This window comes from Salvelinus fontinalis, chromosome 30 (assembly GCF_029448725.1).
Source record: "Salvelinus fontinalis isolate EN_2023a chromosome 30, ASM2944872v1, whole genome shotgun sequence".
Taxonomy (NCBI): domain Eukaryota; kingdom Metazoa; phylum Chordata; class Actinopteri; order Salmoniformes; family Salmonidae; genus Salvelinus; species Salvelinus fontinalis.
The window spans coordinates 21,133,319-21,149,456 of NC_074694.1; the positions used below are offsets into that span (position 1 = coordinate 21,133,319).

Here is a 16,138-nt window from a genome sequence, read left to right on the forward strand (position 1 = left end):
AGAGAACACAAACACGCTGTTCTTTTCCCACATGAAGTGCAACGTCTCCCAGGCCTCTCTCCCCAGCCCACACAGCACTGCACAGCCAGTCTGGTTCTCTGAACTAACTCCACACAGCGCTGCTCATCCTTGCTCTGCTAATCACTGAACACCACTTTACTACCTCACCAGAGACAGGCAGAGAGAGAGAAAGAGACAGCAGGAGGAGGAAGAGGAGGAGACGACAATAAGGTAAGGTGTGGGGAGGAAAGGGGGGCTGATAAAGAATAAGTGAAATAAGGAGTGGGAAAGATATGAAGAAAGAGGGGATAAAAAGGAGAGCAAAGAAGGATGGTTAGAGATACAGGCAGACTAGGACAGGGAGGTATACTGTAGGTTACTGACCGCTTTCAGGATGGAGACGGCCTCCTTGCTTAGCCACACTGGGTAGAGGACATCATCGTGGAGAATGGACTCAAACAGGTCATCCTCATTGTCAGCCTCGAAGGGGGGCTGGCCCGCCATCATCTCGTACATAAGCACCCCCAGAGCCCACCAGTCCACAGAGGGGCCATATTCTAGCTCCTGTAGGATCTAAACACACAGGTGGACAGGAAACAATGTAACACCATCTCATAAAAAAGCTCTTTTAGGATCTAAAAAATCACAGGGGCACAGGAAACACTAACACCAGCTACACTACAGCAGGATTTATATGGTAGTAAAGGGGAACAGAATACTTGTGACACCAGCTCATTAGGGATGATATAATGAGAGAATGAGTAGAACAAATGAGTACATGAGTTTGATTGATTGAGTGATTGATTGAGTGATTGAGTAATTTATTGATTGATTAATTTAGTGATTGAGTAATTTATTGATTGAGTGAGTAATTTATTGATTGAGTGAGTGATTTAGTGATTGATTGAGTAATGTATTGATTGATTGAGTAATTTAGTGATTGATTTAGTAATTTATTGATTGAGTAAATTAGTGATTGATTGAGAAATTTAGTGATTGATTGAGTAATGTATTGATTGATTGAGTAATTTATTGATTGAGTAATTTAGTGATTGATTGAGTAATGTATTGATTGAGTAATTTAGTGATTGATTTAGTAATTTATTGATTGATTGAGTAAATTAGTGATTGATTGAGTAATTTATTTATTTATTGAGTAATTTATTGAGTGATTGAGTGAGTAATTTATAGAGTGATTGAGTGAGTAATTTATTGAGTGAGCTTTTTCTTAATGAAACGGTGAGAGAGAAGCAGACTAGAGGGTAAAGAGTGGAGTCAATGAAAGAGTACAGCATTTGAGAGAATAACTTATGGAATTGATGGTTGACTACTGTCAGACTGTCCCAGATGAATCGGTGGTTGACTACTGTCAGACTGTCCCAGATGAATCGGTGGTTGACTACTGTCAGACTGTCCCAGATGAATCGGTGGTTGACTACTGTCAGACTGTCCCAGATGAATCGGTGGTTGACTACTGTCAGACTGTCCCAGATGAATCGGTGGTTGACTACTGTCAGACTGTCCCAGATGAATCGGTGGTTGACTACTGCCAGACTGTCCCAGATGAATCGGTGGTTCAGTACTGTCAGACTGTCCCAGATGAATTGGCGGTTGACTACTGTCAGACTGTCCCAGATGAATCGGTGGTTGACTACTGTCAGACTGTCCCAGATGAATCGGTGGTTGAGTACTGTCAGACTGTCCCAGATGAATCGGTGGTTGACTACTGTCAGACTGTCCCAGATGAATCGATGGTTGACTACTGTCAGACTGTCCCAGATAAGTGAGTGGGTGGTTTACTGTCAGACAATCCTAGATGAATGGGTGGTTTACTGTCAGACTGTCCCAGATGAATGGGTGGTTTACTGACAGACTGTCCCAGATGAATGGGTGGTTTACTGACAGACTGTCCCAGATGAATGGGTGGTTTACTGTCAGACTGTCCCAGATGAATGGGTGGTTTACTGACAGACTGTCCCAGATGAATGGGTGGTTTACTGTCAGACTGTCCCAGATGAATGGGTGATTTACTGACAGACTGTCCCAGATTAATGGGTGGTTGAGTACTGTCAGACTGTCCCAGATGAATGGGAGGTTTACTGACAGACTGTCCCAGATGAATGGGTGGTTTACTGACAGACTGTCCCAGATGAATGGGTGGTTTACTGTCAGACTGTCCCAGATGAATGGGTGGTTTACTGACAGACTGTCCCAGATTAATGGGTGGTTGAGTACTGTCAGACTGTCCCAGATGAATGGGCGGTTTACTGACAGACTGTCCCAGATGAATGGGCGGTTTACTGACAGACTGTCCCAGATGAATGGGTGGTTTACTGACAGACTGTCCCAGATGAATGGGTGGTTTACTGACAGACTGTCCCAGATGAATGGGCGGTTTACTGACAGACTGTCCCAGATGAATGGGTGGTTTACTGACAGACTGTCCCAGATGAATGGGTGGTTTACTGTCAGACTGTCCCAGATGAATGGGTGGTTTACTGTCAGACTGTCCCAGATGAATGGGTGATTTACTGACAGACTGTCCCAGATTAATGGGTGGTTGAGTACTGTCAGACTGTCCCAGATGAATGGGCGGTTTACTGACAGACTGTCCCAGATGAATGGGTGGTTTACTGACAGACTGTCCCAGATGAATGGGTGGTTTACTGTCAGACTGTCCCAGATGAATGGGTGGTTTACTGACAGACTGTCCCAGATTAATGGGTGGTTGAGTACTGTCAGACTGTCCCAGATGAATGGGCGGTTTACTGACAGACTGTCCCAGATGAATGGGCGGTTTACTGACAGACTGTCCCAGATGAATGGGTGGTTTACTGACAGACTGTCCCAGATGAATGGGTGGTTTACTGACAGACTGTCCCAGATGAATGGGCGGTTTACTGACAGACTGTCCCAGATGAATGGGTGGTTTACTGACAGACTGTCCCAGATGAATGGGTGGTTTACTGTCAGACTGTCCCAGATGAATGGGTGGTTTACTGTCAGTCTGTAGAGGGTAGAGGGTGGAAGGTAGTGGTTAGAGAGTAAAGAATGAAGGGTAGTTAGTAGAGGGTAGTGGGTAGAGGATGAAGGGTAGTGGATGGAGGGTAGTGGGTACAGGATGAAGGGTAGTGGGTAGAGGATGAAGGGTAGAGGGTGGAGGGTAGAGGGTGAAGGGTAGTGGATGGAGGGTAGTGGGTAGAGGATGAAGGGTAGAGGGTAGAAGATGAAGGGTAGTGGGTAGAAGATGAAGGGTAGTGGATGGAGGGTAGTGGGTAGAGGATGAAGGGTAGTGGATGGAGGGTAGTGGGTAGAGGATGAAGGGTAGAGGGTGGAGGGTAGTGGGTAGAGGATGAAGGGTAGAGGGTAGAGGATGGAGGGTAGTGGGTAGAGGATGAAGGGTAGTGGATGGAGGGTAGTGGGTACAGGATGAAGGGTAGTGGATGGAGGGTAGTGGGTAGAGGATGAAGGGTAGTGGATGGAGGGTAGTGGGTACAGGATGAAGGGTAGTGGATGGAGGGTAGTGGGTAGAGGATGAAGGGTAGTGGATGGAGGGTAGTGGGTACAGGATGAAGGGTAGTGGATGGAGGGTAGTGGGTACAGGATGAAGGGTAGTGGATGGAGGGTAGTGGGTAGAGGATGAAGGGTAGTGGATGGAGGGTAGTGGGTACAGGATGAAGGGTAGTGGGTAGAGGATGAAGGGTAGAGGGTGGAGGGTAGAGGGTGAAGGCTAGTGGGTAGAGTGTAGTGAGTAGAGGGAGGGTTGAGGTTTACCTCAGGAGCGATGTAGTCAGGGGTCCCGCAGAAGGTGGTGGTGGTGACTCCGTTGAGAATCCCCTCCTTACACATGCCAAAGTCAGCCAGCTTACAGTGGCCATGTGCATCCAGCAGGATGTTATCCAATTTCAGATCTCTGGAGAGACAGAGACAAAATGAGGTCTGAGAAGTCAGAGTGAAGCAGTTACAGAGGTCAGAGATAGAAGAGTCTTAATCTGTCATAGAGACAAATGAGACAAAAATAAATAAAAAGTCACTGTGTCATCACATTTATTGGAGATGTATAGATCTGCCACTCTAGCACAAAATAGGGGGGGGTGGTAGAGTTAGGTGAAAATAATGCATTTTTAAAAACTCTGCCATCACTGCTGAAAAAAATGATAGGGGAAACACTGCAATGCCAAATATACTCTCAGTGTTCTTACTCAGTGAACAGACACAGTGCCAAATATACTCTCAGTGTTCTTACTCAGCAAAAATACACAATGCCAAATATACTCTCAGTGTTCTTACTCAGCAAAAAGACAAAATGCCAAATATACTCTCAGTGTTCCTACTCAGTGAACAGACACAATGCCAAATATACTCTCAGTGTTCTTACTCAGTGAACAGACACAGTGCCAAATATACTCTCAGTGTTCCTACTCAGTGAACAGACACAATGCCAAATATACTCTCAGTGTTCCTACTCATTGAACAGACACAGTGCCAAATATACTCTCAGTGTTCTCACTCAGCAAAAAGACACAATGCCAAATATACTCTCAATGTTCTTACTCAGCAAAAAGACAAAATGCCAAATATACTCTCAGTGTTCCTACTCAGTGAACAGACACAATGCCAAATATACTCTGTGTTCTTACTCTGCAAAAATACACAATGCCAAATATACTCTCAGTGTTCCTACTCATTGAACAGACACAGTGCCAAATATACTCTCAGTGTTCTTACTTAGCAAAAAGACACAATGCCAAATATACTCTCAGTGTTCTTACTCTGCAAAAAGACACAATGCCAAATATACTCTCAGTGTTCCTACTCAGTGAATAGACACAATGCCAAATATACTCTCCGTGTTCTTACTCAGTGAACAGACACAATGCCAAATATACTCTCAGTGTTCCTACTCAGTGAACAGACACAATGCCAAATATACTCTCAGTGTTCCTACTCAGTGAACAGACACAATGCCAAAGGACTTTCCCAGTATGGAGGCCAAGAGCACTATGAGGTGCTATCTGCACTATGGAGGCTACTCTTGGCTCACACGTACAGTATGCACACAAACACACACACACACTGTTCCACAGACACAGAGTCGTGTGTCTCGCCATCGCTCCTCTCCTTTATCGAGGGCAGTGAGCGAGAGATGGAGGGTGCTGTTGGAAATGGCAGGAGGGGAGGAACAGGAGAAGATAAGAGGTCTCTGATGAAAGATGCCAGGGAGTGGCATGAAACCAGTCAGGTCAGGGTTTGATGGTTGATTGCTGAAAATATGTCAACATTTTTTAACAGATGCCATTCAGCCCAAGGTGTTTTCACAAAACAGCCTCCCCGACCTGGGAGTGTGTGTGTGTGAGTGTGAGGCCGTTACACAACTGTTCTGTTTCAGAGAGACCTAAAAGGGACACATCAACAATCTGCATGATTCTCCTTGGGAGTGAAGTGGTAGGTTTAGGTGGGTTCATTCATCCTTATAAAACATTGATTAGTGCTGGTAATATTACTATAGAGCAGTGTTACAATTATTTGTAAGGGGGCCACTTTGGCTTGATACAATCATTCATAGGGTCGTACAGATCTTGAATTTGTTGTACTTTTTCTTCCAATATTATCAATTATCAATTGAGAGCAAATTCAGTAGTTGGATGAGTGAAAATGTCCCTTCTGCTCCTTGACTGAATTCATTCTAAATGTATAGTCTGTTGTTGCTATCCTTGTGAGGCAATTAAGATGAGCATTGGTTCAGTCTGTTTCTCTGTTTTTGTTTCACGATGTTCATTGTTGAGTCCCTTCTCCTTCCCTCGCATGTTTGTGGCGCCGTCAGTGCACACAGATGCCAGATTTGACCAGTCAATATTATTATCAGCAAATAATGGAACAAGGGCTTTCAGAATATCCTCTCCTCGTGTTTGTCCTCGAAGGGGCAGTAAACATAAAAGTTCCTCTCTGAACGACTCGTTTTGAGGGAAACGGACCCAAACACATAATCGGGCAATGTCTCTTACATCAGTGCTTTCGTCAAGCGCAATACTAAAACACGGCGTCACGGGTATGTCAGTAATCAGTTGCTTACCGATGTCCTCGACCAATGTATTATATGCCTCTTGTTATGGTCGAGTCTGAGAGTTGCAGTCCCTTAATTTGCTTTAAAATAGCTTCCTTGTTTGTGAAATTAGCATACACTATTTCGGATGAGGCCCAAAACTTTTTGGGACAATATCCGCAATCTGTTGCCGCTGTCGTTTTCTCTGCAACTGTGCTAGATCTGTCCATAATTTGTTGTTGTCCTTTGAGTTGCGCTATTTTGTTGTTTCTGAGGTTGCTTTGTGGCGGATATGTTTTGTCAAAGTGGGCATGGTGCGACTGGAAATGTTGCTCTAAATTTGCTCGTTTAAAACAATTGACTGCCTTCTGTACTGGCAAATAAGACAAAGTGAGCTAGTCCCATTATGCAGTACAAAAAATACTTGTATGTCAATTTCTCTTGGAACCTTCGGTGTGCTTCTTGAATCGACCGTATCCTTCTCTTAGCCACCGGAGCCACGCTATTTTGGCCTTTCTGTTAGCTACGTTAGCTAGCTGCATTTCCCCGCTGCCATCTTCCTGATTTTCCTGGTTCTCCGGTGGTTGTTTGTTCATAGCTGTCACGTTGTTCTCCAGCTCTTCCCCCTCATTTTCATTGTCAATAGATTTACGTTTCTACGTTTCAAGATTAGCTAGTAGCAAACTGATGTCGGTCGCTGTAGCTGAGCAGTTGCGTACTATTTTGGCAAACGTTCTATTGCGGCCTTTCTGTTCAACAGCTGCGCTATACTGCCATCTATCTGCCGTCCAAGGAACAATATATTTATTCAATGTAGTGATTCAGGCATGCATTAAACTTTGAATTGAAATTGTATCATTGTTATGTATTATGAATGGAAAATAAGAAAATCACAGCGAGCCGCAAATTAAGGGCTCATGAGGCCCAATGTGCTATGTATGAATATGGCAACTCAACTATGCTGTGACAATCGGGGTTGATGTAATAACATCTGGTATCTAGCGTACATTGCAAGAATTCAAAAAGTGTTTGAATACATGCATGCACTCTTACAAGCCCCACGTTTTGTGCTAAGCCCTCATGTTCCAAAGATGTTCCAGACGTTTCCATCAGGACATCTCCCCCTCTCTCAACCCTCTCTCTCTGCCCGAATCCCTATGTCTTTCCATATCTGTCAGCCCACCCTCTCTTTCCACCCACCAGGTCACGTCGCCTCATCTGTGTAATTACTTTGTTGATATTTTACAAATGTTCCATCCCGAGAATATATCACCTTTCTCCCGGGCAACCAGGTACTTCCTGCCAAAACCGGACGTGTCATTCAAAAGCATTATAAAGCATATAAATAGCCCTATGTCTGGATTTGATTAGAGCTTTGATCAAAAAGTATATCCTGAGCCTGAGCCATACATTAAATGCACTTTATGAGCCCTACATTAAAGACATTTAAAGAGCCCAAGCCCAAAACAGTCCAAATGATTGTGCCATTATCCAATATATATAAGACATAGGCTACTACACATTACCCACGACAGAAAAACATAAAAGCCCATAGATGTAGATAGCTATTTGCTCTCTTGGGTAAATACATGAAAGTATCTCCAGTAGGCTAATCTTTTTGAGTGTGAACTGTATCACTGCACTGTATTGTACACTGAGTATACAAAACATTAAGGACATCCAGTGGTGGAAAAAGCACACATACTTGAGTAAAAGTAAAGATACCTTAATAGAAAATAACTCAAGTAAAAGTCAATGTAACCCAGTAAAATTTTACATGAGTAAAAGTCTAAAAGTATTTGGTTTAAAATATACTTAAGTATCAAAAGTAAAAGTAAAGTTATAAATCATTTCAAATTCCTTATATTTAGCAAACCAGACTACACCATTTCAATTTAAGGATAGCCAGGGGCACACTCCAACATTCAGACATAATTTACAAATGAAGCATGTGTGTAAAGTGAGTCCGCCAGATCAGAGGCAGTAGGGATGACCAGAGATGTTCTGTTGATAAGTGCGTGAATTGGACCATTTCCATGTCCTACTCTAAGCATTTAAAATGTAACAAGTACTTTTGGGGGTCAAGGTAGATGTATGGAGTAAAAAGTACAATATTTTCTTAAGGAATGTTGTGAAGTAAAAGTAAAAGTAGTCAAAAATATAAATAGTAAAATAAAGTACAGATACCCCCCCAAAATACTTAAGTACTTTACACCATATTCCTAATATTGAGTTGCACCTCCACCTTTTGCCCTCAAAAGAGGCTCAATTAATTGGGGAAAGGTGTCGAAAGCGTTCCACAGGGATGCTGGCCAATGTTGAATCCAATGCTTTCCACTACTGTACCCTTGCCCATTCAAAACCTTCTGAATGGCACACACACAATCCATGTATCAATTGTCTCAAGGCTTAAAAAACCTTCTTTAACCTGTCCCCTCCCCTTCATCTACACTGATTGAAGTGGATTTAACAAGTGAAACCAATAAGGGATCAAAGCTTTCACCTGGATTCACCTGGTCAGTCTATGTCATGGAAAGAGCAGGTGTCATTAATGTTTTGTACACTCAGTATATAATACTGTATTATATGGACTGGAATTACACACATCGTTCAACCCATGATAAAGCAGGGAGAGAACATGCGATTCTGGTGCAGTACATGCAGCCTACAAAGTTACAAGTATAGGCTAGTGAATTAGATTTTAATTTTGAAATATAATAGGGCCTATTTGTATAATTAGTAGGCTGACGCATATACTGTATACCTTTCATAATATTTCCCCTGATGTTATTAGCCTACTGTCAATAGGTGTATTGGAGGTGAAGTCAGGTGCAGGAGAGCAGAGTATAATAAACAGGCGCACTTTTATTATAGTTCCAAACATGAGAGCATTACAGAAAACAAACGCGCTAAAAAAACGGACCATAAAAGTAAAGTGCCTAAATTAACACCACATAACATGAAAAGAATTACACACAAAACATGATGGGAAACAGAGGGTTAAATACAAGTAGCTTGATTGGGAAATGAAAACCAGGTGTGTATGGAAACAAGACAAGACAAATGGATATATGAAAAATGGAGCGGCGATGGCTAGCCGGTGAAGTCGATCGAAGAACGCCGCCCGAAAACAAGGAGAGGAGTCGACTTCGGCGGAAGTCGTGACACATACTTCCTATTTCTTTCTTTATTGTCGCTTCCTTCATTCCTCGCTTTCAACAGTTAAATTAAATAAGTTTCGTTGTCCTTATTTTCATAATTCTAATGACATCCTTGAATAATATAGGACTAGAATTAAATGCAGAAGGCTTTCTCCTCTCTTCATGAAGATTGAATGGTTATGAGTCTGAATAAATAACTGCTATGGCCTACTGCCATTGCGCGTTCACGCTTCTTTCAAACTACCTGTGAGTTCTACTGGCCGCTATATTTAACATTCAGCAAACAAGAGCTTGCATCCCTCTTCGAATGGTCTATTGGTATAAGAAATGCTAAAAAAAATGGTACTCCAAGAGCTAAGGAGTGGTTTTTAAGGAGAGGCCAGCGGAGCACAGGTGCGTGGGTATTGCGCAAGAGACAGACGGTATAAATTAGAAGCTTATTATGCATAATCCATCATTAATTATCTAAATATAAGGCTAATACTGCAGTGAATGTATTACCTGAAAGAAGTAGGCTAGGACATCTATATACAGTTGAAGTCGGAAGTTTACATACACTTACGTTGGAGTAATAAAACTCATTGTTCAATCACTCCACAAATTTGTTGTTAACAAACTATAGTTTTGGCAAGTCGGTTAGGACATCTACTTGGTACATGACACAAGTAATTCTTCCAACAATTGTTTACAGACAGATTATTTCACTTATAATTCACTGAATCACAACTCCAGTGGGGCAGAAGCTCACATACACTAAGTTGACTGTGCCTTTAAACATCTTGGAAAAATCCAGAATATTATGTCATGGCTTTAGAAGCTTCTGATAGGCTAATTGACATAATTTGAGTCAAGTGGAGGTGTACCTGTGGATGTACTTCAAGGCCTACCTTCAAACTCAGTGCCTCTTTGCTTGACATCATGGGGAAATCAAAAGAAATCAGCCAAGACCTCAGAAAAACAATTGTAGACCTCCACAAGTCTGGTTCATCCTTGGGAGCAATTTCCAAATACCTGAAGGTACCTCGTTCATCTGTATAAACAATAGTACGCAAGTATAAACACCATGGGACCACGCAGCCATTATACCGCACAGGAAGGAGACGCGTTCTGTCTCCTTGAGATGAACGTACTTTGGTGCGAAAAGTGCAAATCAATCCCAGAAAAACAGCAAAGGACCTTGTGAAGATGCTGGAGGAACAGGTACAAAAGTTTCTATATCCACATTAAAATGAGTCCTGTATCGACATAACCTGAAAGGTCGCTCAGCAAGGAAGAAGCCACTTCTCCAAAACCTCCATAAAAAAAGCCAGACTACAGTTTGCAACTGCACTTGGGGACAAAGATCATACTTTTTGGAGAAATGTCCTCTGGTCTGATGAAACAAAAATAGAACTGTTTGGCCATAATGACCATCATTATGTTTGGAAGAAAAAGGGGGAGGCTTGCAAGCAGAAGAACACTATCCCAACCGTGAAGCACGGGGGTGGCAGCATCATGTTGTGGGGGTGCTTTGCTGCAGGAGGGACTGGTGCACTTCACAAAATAGATGGCATCATGAGGAAAGGAAAATTATGTGGATATATTAAAGCAACATCTCAAGACATCAGTCAGGAAGTTAAAGCTTGGTCGTAGATCGGGCTTTCAAATGGACAATGACCCCAAGCATACTTCCAAAGTTGTGGCAAAATGGCTTAAGGACAACAAAGTCAAGGTATTGAAGTGGCCGTCATAAAGCCCTGACCTCAATTCTATAGAAAACTTGTGGGCAGAACTGAAAAAGCATGTGCGAGCAAGGAGGCCTACAAACCTGACTCAGTTACACCAGCTCTGTCAGGAGGAATGGGCATAAATTCACCCAACTTATTGTGGGAAGCTTGTGGAAGGTTACCTGAAACATTTGACCCAAGTTAAACAATTTAAAGGCAATGTTACCAAATACTAATTGAGTGGATGTAAACTTCTGACACACTGGGAATGTGATGAAAGAAATAAAAGCTGAAACAAATTATTCTCTCTACTATCATTCTGACATTTCATATTCTTAAAATAAAGTGGTGATCCTAACTGACCTAAGACAGGGCATTTTTACTAGGCTTAAATGTCAGGAATTGTGAAAAACTGAGTTGAAATGTATTTGGCTAAGGTGTATGTAAACTTCCGACTTCAACTGTATGTGCACATGTTTGTTTTGGGCTTTGTCCCCATCATGTTCATGGGTCTAAGGCACTGCATCTCAGCTAGAGGTGTCACTACAGACAACCTGGTTCAAATACAGACTGTATCACAACCGGCCGTGATTGGGATTCTTATAGGGTGGCGACCAGCGTTGTCTGAGTTTGGCTGGTGTTGGCTGTCATTGTAAATCAGACTTTTTTCTTTACTGACTTGCCTAGTTAAATAAAGGTAAAACATTTTTTATTTTATTACGTGTGCTATTTTGGGAAGAGAAATTTGAAAAAAACTATTTTTGCATTCCTGCGCTTGTCTCCTATCATTATACAACGTGACATGCCTAATGTCAAGTAGGCATGGGCTGTGTCCGAATACCTGTACTTGAGTTCTAAATAGGAGACATTTTGCATTTGCGAAACAATTAAGTTTTATAGTATGTGAAGGGAAAAAAACATCTTTATGCTTTAAATGACAGATGACATACTAATTTTGACTTTTCATCTAGTAGAATTTTCTGCACACTATTGAGGAAGAGAATCGTCTTTTGAGATCCACGTGTGTCTGACAAAGAGTCGCGCTTTACCAAAATGAATCAATGGCAGGAATCAATGCAATTGAGCATTAGATGAGGCATTCTCAGTAGGATGAGCCTATTATGCTGATATGTGTTGCTTACTGCATTTGTTTTTTTTTAAACAGTACATTCTAAATAGTACAGTATGTAGTTTAGTACACAGTATGAAGTTTAATTAAGTAGTATGGAAGCCAGATTTCGGACACAGCCATGGTCTCATAAAGACATTTTAGTACAAAGGCACTTGTAGCTTTAAGGTCAAGCTAACCTTGAAAACAATTTTCTTTTCAATTTCCTTTTCCAATTATTTCAGTTCTAAAAATGAATCTACCTGCGGCAAGGAAAATGAATTCAAAACAATGACCCAGCAAGTCTTAAATGAGCTATTTGATGTAGTCTGCACAATAGATGATGACAATGATCAATGATTTTATTGCACAGCACTGTGTACCAGTGCTCTCTTTGTGTGTAGCAGCAGGTGTTCAAGAGCGCTAATGGAATGATAGTTATTTGAAGAAGTTCATTGAGTATACCCTGTGACGGTTACACGTAGATAACCTGGGTGCCAATGCCAATGTTTTTGATTTGACTGAATTTGTTGTGGTTGAATAATATAATATATAATATGCCATTTAGCAGACTCTTTTATCCAAAGTGACTAACAGGTGTGCACTCTTAGAAAAAAGGGTTCTTCGGCTGTCCCCATAGGAGAACCCTTTGAATAACTCCTTTTGGTTCCAGATAGAACCCTTTTGGGTACCATGCAAAACTGTTTCCAGAGGGTTCTACATGGAACCCAAAAGAGTTCTAACTGGAACCAAAAAGGGTTCTACCTCAAACTAAAAACGGTTCTCATATGGGGACAGTCGCAGAACCCTTTAAGTCTTGCAGGTAGAAGTCAGTCAGGTACCAATGCTATCATGTTGGTAGTTTGATCAAAGTTCTGGCCCTTGAATCTCTCTTTACTTCCTTGCACAATCGGCCCATTTTGCTCTAGAGAGAAGGCCTTTTGGAGAGAAATCACATTACAGAAATTGCAATGCTGCAAGGCATTTCTCAAATGTTAAATAGCTTGGAAATTATCTTTTGAGTCTTAAGCTGGCTGGTGAGGAGTTAAAATCAATGATTGCTTCAATATATTTCTATGTCGACATTACAACGGATAACATATCATACCATGCACCAACATGGGCCACATCTCTCATGAATAAAAATAAAATAAAATCTGACATTAAAACCCCAACAAGAAACTTGCGTCAGAGTGTGCTTCCAACCAAAAAACTCCAACTGAGATTATTGCTGGCAAAACAGAAAGCAAACAGCTGTACGAGTATACAGTTGAAGTCAGAAGTTTACATACACCTTAGCCAAATACATACATTTATACAACAGTTTTTCACAATTCCTGACATTTAAGCCTAGTAAAAATGCCCTGTCTTAGGTCAGTTAGGATCACCACTTTATTTTAAGAATGTGAAATGTCAGAATATTAGTAGAGAGAATGATTTGTTTCAGATTTTATTTCTTTCATCACATTCCCAGAGGGTCAGAAGTTTACATACACTCAATTAGTATTTGGTAGCATTGTCTTTAAATTGTTTAACTTGGGTCAAACGTTTCGGGTGGCCTTCCACAAGCTTCCCACAATAAGTTGGGTGAATCCTTGCCCATTCCTCCTGACAGAGCTGGCTTGCTCGCACATGCTTTTTCAGTTCTGCCCACACATTTTTTATAGGATTGAGGTCAGGGCTTTGTGATGGCCACTCATATACATTGACTTTGTTGTCCTTAAGTCATTTTGACACAACTTTGGAAGTATGCTTGGGGTCATTGTCCGTTTGGAAGACCCATTTGCGATGTTGCTTCAATATATCCACATAAGTTCCCTTCCTCATGATGCCATCTATTTTGTGAAGTGCACCAGTCCCTCCTGAAGCAAAGCAACCCACAACATAATGCTGCCCCCCCGTGCTTCGCGGTTGGGATGGTGTTCTTCTGCTCCCCCTTTTTCCTCCAAACATAACGATGGTCATTATGGCCAAACAGTTCTATTTTTGTTTCATCAGACCAGAGGACATTTCTCCAAAAAGTACGATCTTTGTCCCCATGTCCAGTTGCAAACCGTAGTCTGGCTTTTTTATGGCAGTTTTGGAGCAGTGGCTTCTTCCTTGCTGAGTGGCCTTTCAGGTTATGTCAATATAGGACTTGTTTTACTGTGGATATAGATACTTTTGTACCTGTTTCCTCCAGCATCTTAACAAGGTCCTTTGCTGTTTTTCTGGGATTGATTTGCACTTTTCGCACCAAAGTACGTTCATCTCTAGGAGACAGAGTGCGTCTCCTTCCTGAGCGGTATAATGGCTGCGTGGTCCCATGGTGTTTATACTTGCATACTATTGTTTGTACAGATGAACGAGGTACCTTCAGGCGTTTGGAAATTGCTCCCAAGGATGAACCAGACTTGTGGAGGTCTACCACTTTTTTCTGAGGTCTTGGCTGATTTCTTTTGATTTTCCCATGATGTCAAGCAAAGAGGCACCGAGTTTGAAGGTAGGCCTTGAGATACATCTACAGGTACACCTCTAATTGACTCAAATTATGTCAATTAGCCTATCAGAAGCTTCTAAAGCCATGACATAATTTTCTGGAATTTTCCAAGCTGTTAAAAGGCACAGTCAACTTAGTGTATGTGAGCTTCTGACCCACTGGAATTGTGATACAGTGAATTATAAGTGAAATAATCTGTCTGTAAACAATTGTTGGAAGAATTACTTGTGTCATGCACAAAGTGGATGTCCTAACCGACTTGCCAAAACCTTAGTTTGTTAACAAGAAATTTGTGGAGTGGTTAAAAAACTAGTTTTAATGACTCCAACCTAAGTGTAACTTCTGACTTCAACTGTACATATGGTAAATGAACAGGAACTACTGTCACCATTGTCAGGACCTTTACTCAGGATGTTGGCAGGCATAGAAATGTTATATTACACACGCATGCACGCACGCTGCACTCACACACGCACACACACACGCACACGCACACGCACACGCACACGCACACACACACACACACACACACACACACACACACACACACACACACACACACACACACACACACCAATCAGGCTCAATTGAGAGCATTTCCTGTGTTTCATGTTAATCTTGTGGAGTGATTTTTCCATTACGTACACAGCAACCCTCTCTGCTCTGACAGTTAACCTCCCTCCCTCCGCTTCAAATGAGCTCCCCATTCAGCCCAAAAGACACAAACACACAGGCATATGCACACACATATGCATGTACGTACACGTGTGCGTATGCACACGCACAAACACACACACAGGTTTGTGTTTTTTTGTCATGAATCTTGTTCTGGAGGCAACTCTGCAGAGTGGTTACCAACCTACACAGCCACAAAGCCGTTCATCCTAAACCTAACCTTCACCACACTGCTAACCCTAACCTTAAATTATGACCAAAAAGCACAATTTTGTTTTCATTAATTTTTTACAATGTAGCTCATTTTGAATTTGTAGGGGGAAATCTAAGAGGTAATTGCTCAGTTCTGCCTCCAGGACTCCAACAATAAATGTCAACCTACGCGTGCACACACACACACACAAATTATTCACTAGGACCCATGGACCAGCCCATGATCAATAGTGAGTAAGTACATTTCCTAGAAGTTCTAAAAAGAGACATAATGAGAATAGCTTTGAACATGAGACACGGCCCCTGCTGTGCGGACACTGGTTCAAATACTTAGAAGAACAAACTGCCCTTAATATTTATTTATACCTGGAAATATTGTTGTCTGTCCACGCTAAAGTACAACTGAACCATATTAACCAAGTCGTTTTAAGTACACAACTACAGCTGAACCATATTAACTAAGTCGTTTTAAGTACACAACTACAGCTGAACCATATTAACTAAGTCGTTTTAAGTACACAACTACAGCTGAACCATATTAACTAAGTCGTTTTAAGTACACAACTACAGCTGAACCATATTAACTAAGTAGTTTTAAGTACACAACTACAGCTGAACCATATTAACTAAGTCGTTATAAGTACACAACTACAGCTGAACCATATTAACTAAGTCGTTTTAAGTACACAACTACAGCTGAACCATATTAACTAAGTCGTTATAAGTACACAACTACAGCTGAACCACATTAAC

At 41.6% G+C, this 16,138-nt stretch overlaps 1 protein-coding gene across 1 annotated transcript in view; it reads right to left on the minus strand.

The window, feature by feature from the left end:
- The window catches only part of LOC129828793 (protein kinase C epsilon type-like), a 150,508-nt gene that overhangs the window by 10,900 nt on the left and 123,470 nt on the right, over window positions 1–16,138 (minus strand). The window contains exons 12-13 of the mRNA XM_055890003.1: window positions 3,775–3,913; window positions 385–573 (exon numbers count right to left, since the gene is read on the minus strand). Of these exons, the coding sequence (XP_055745978.1) occupies window positions 385–573; window positions 3,775–3,913 (328 nt within the window). The remainder of the gene's footprint in view (window positions 1–384; window positions 574–3,774; window positions 3,914–16,138) is intronic.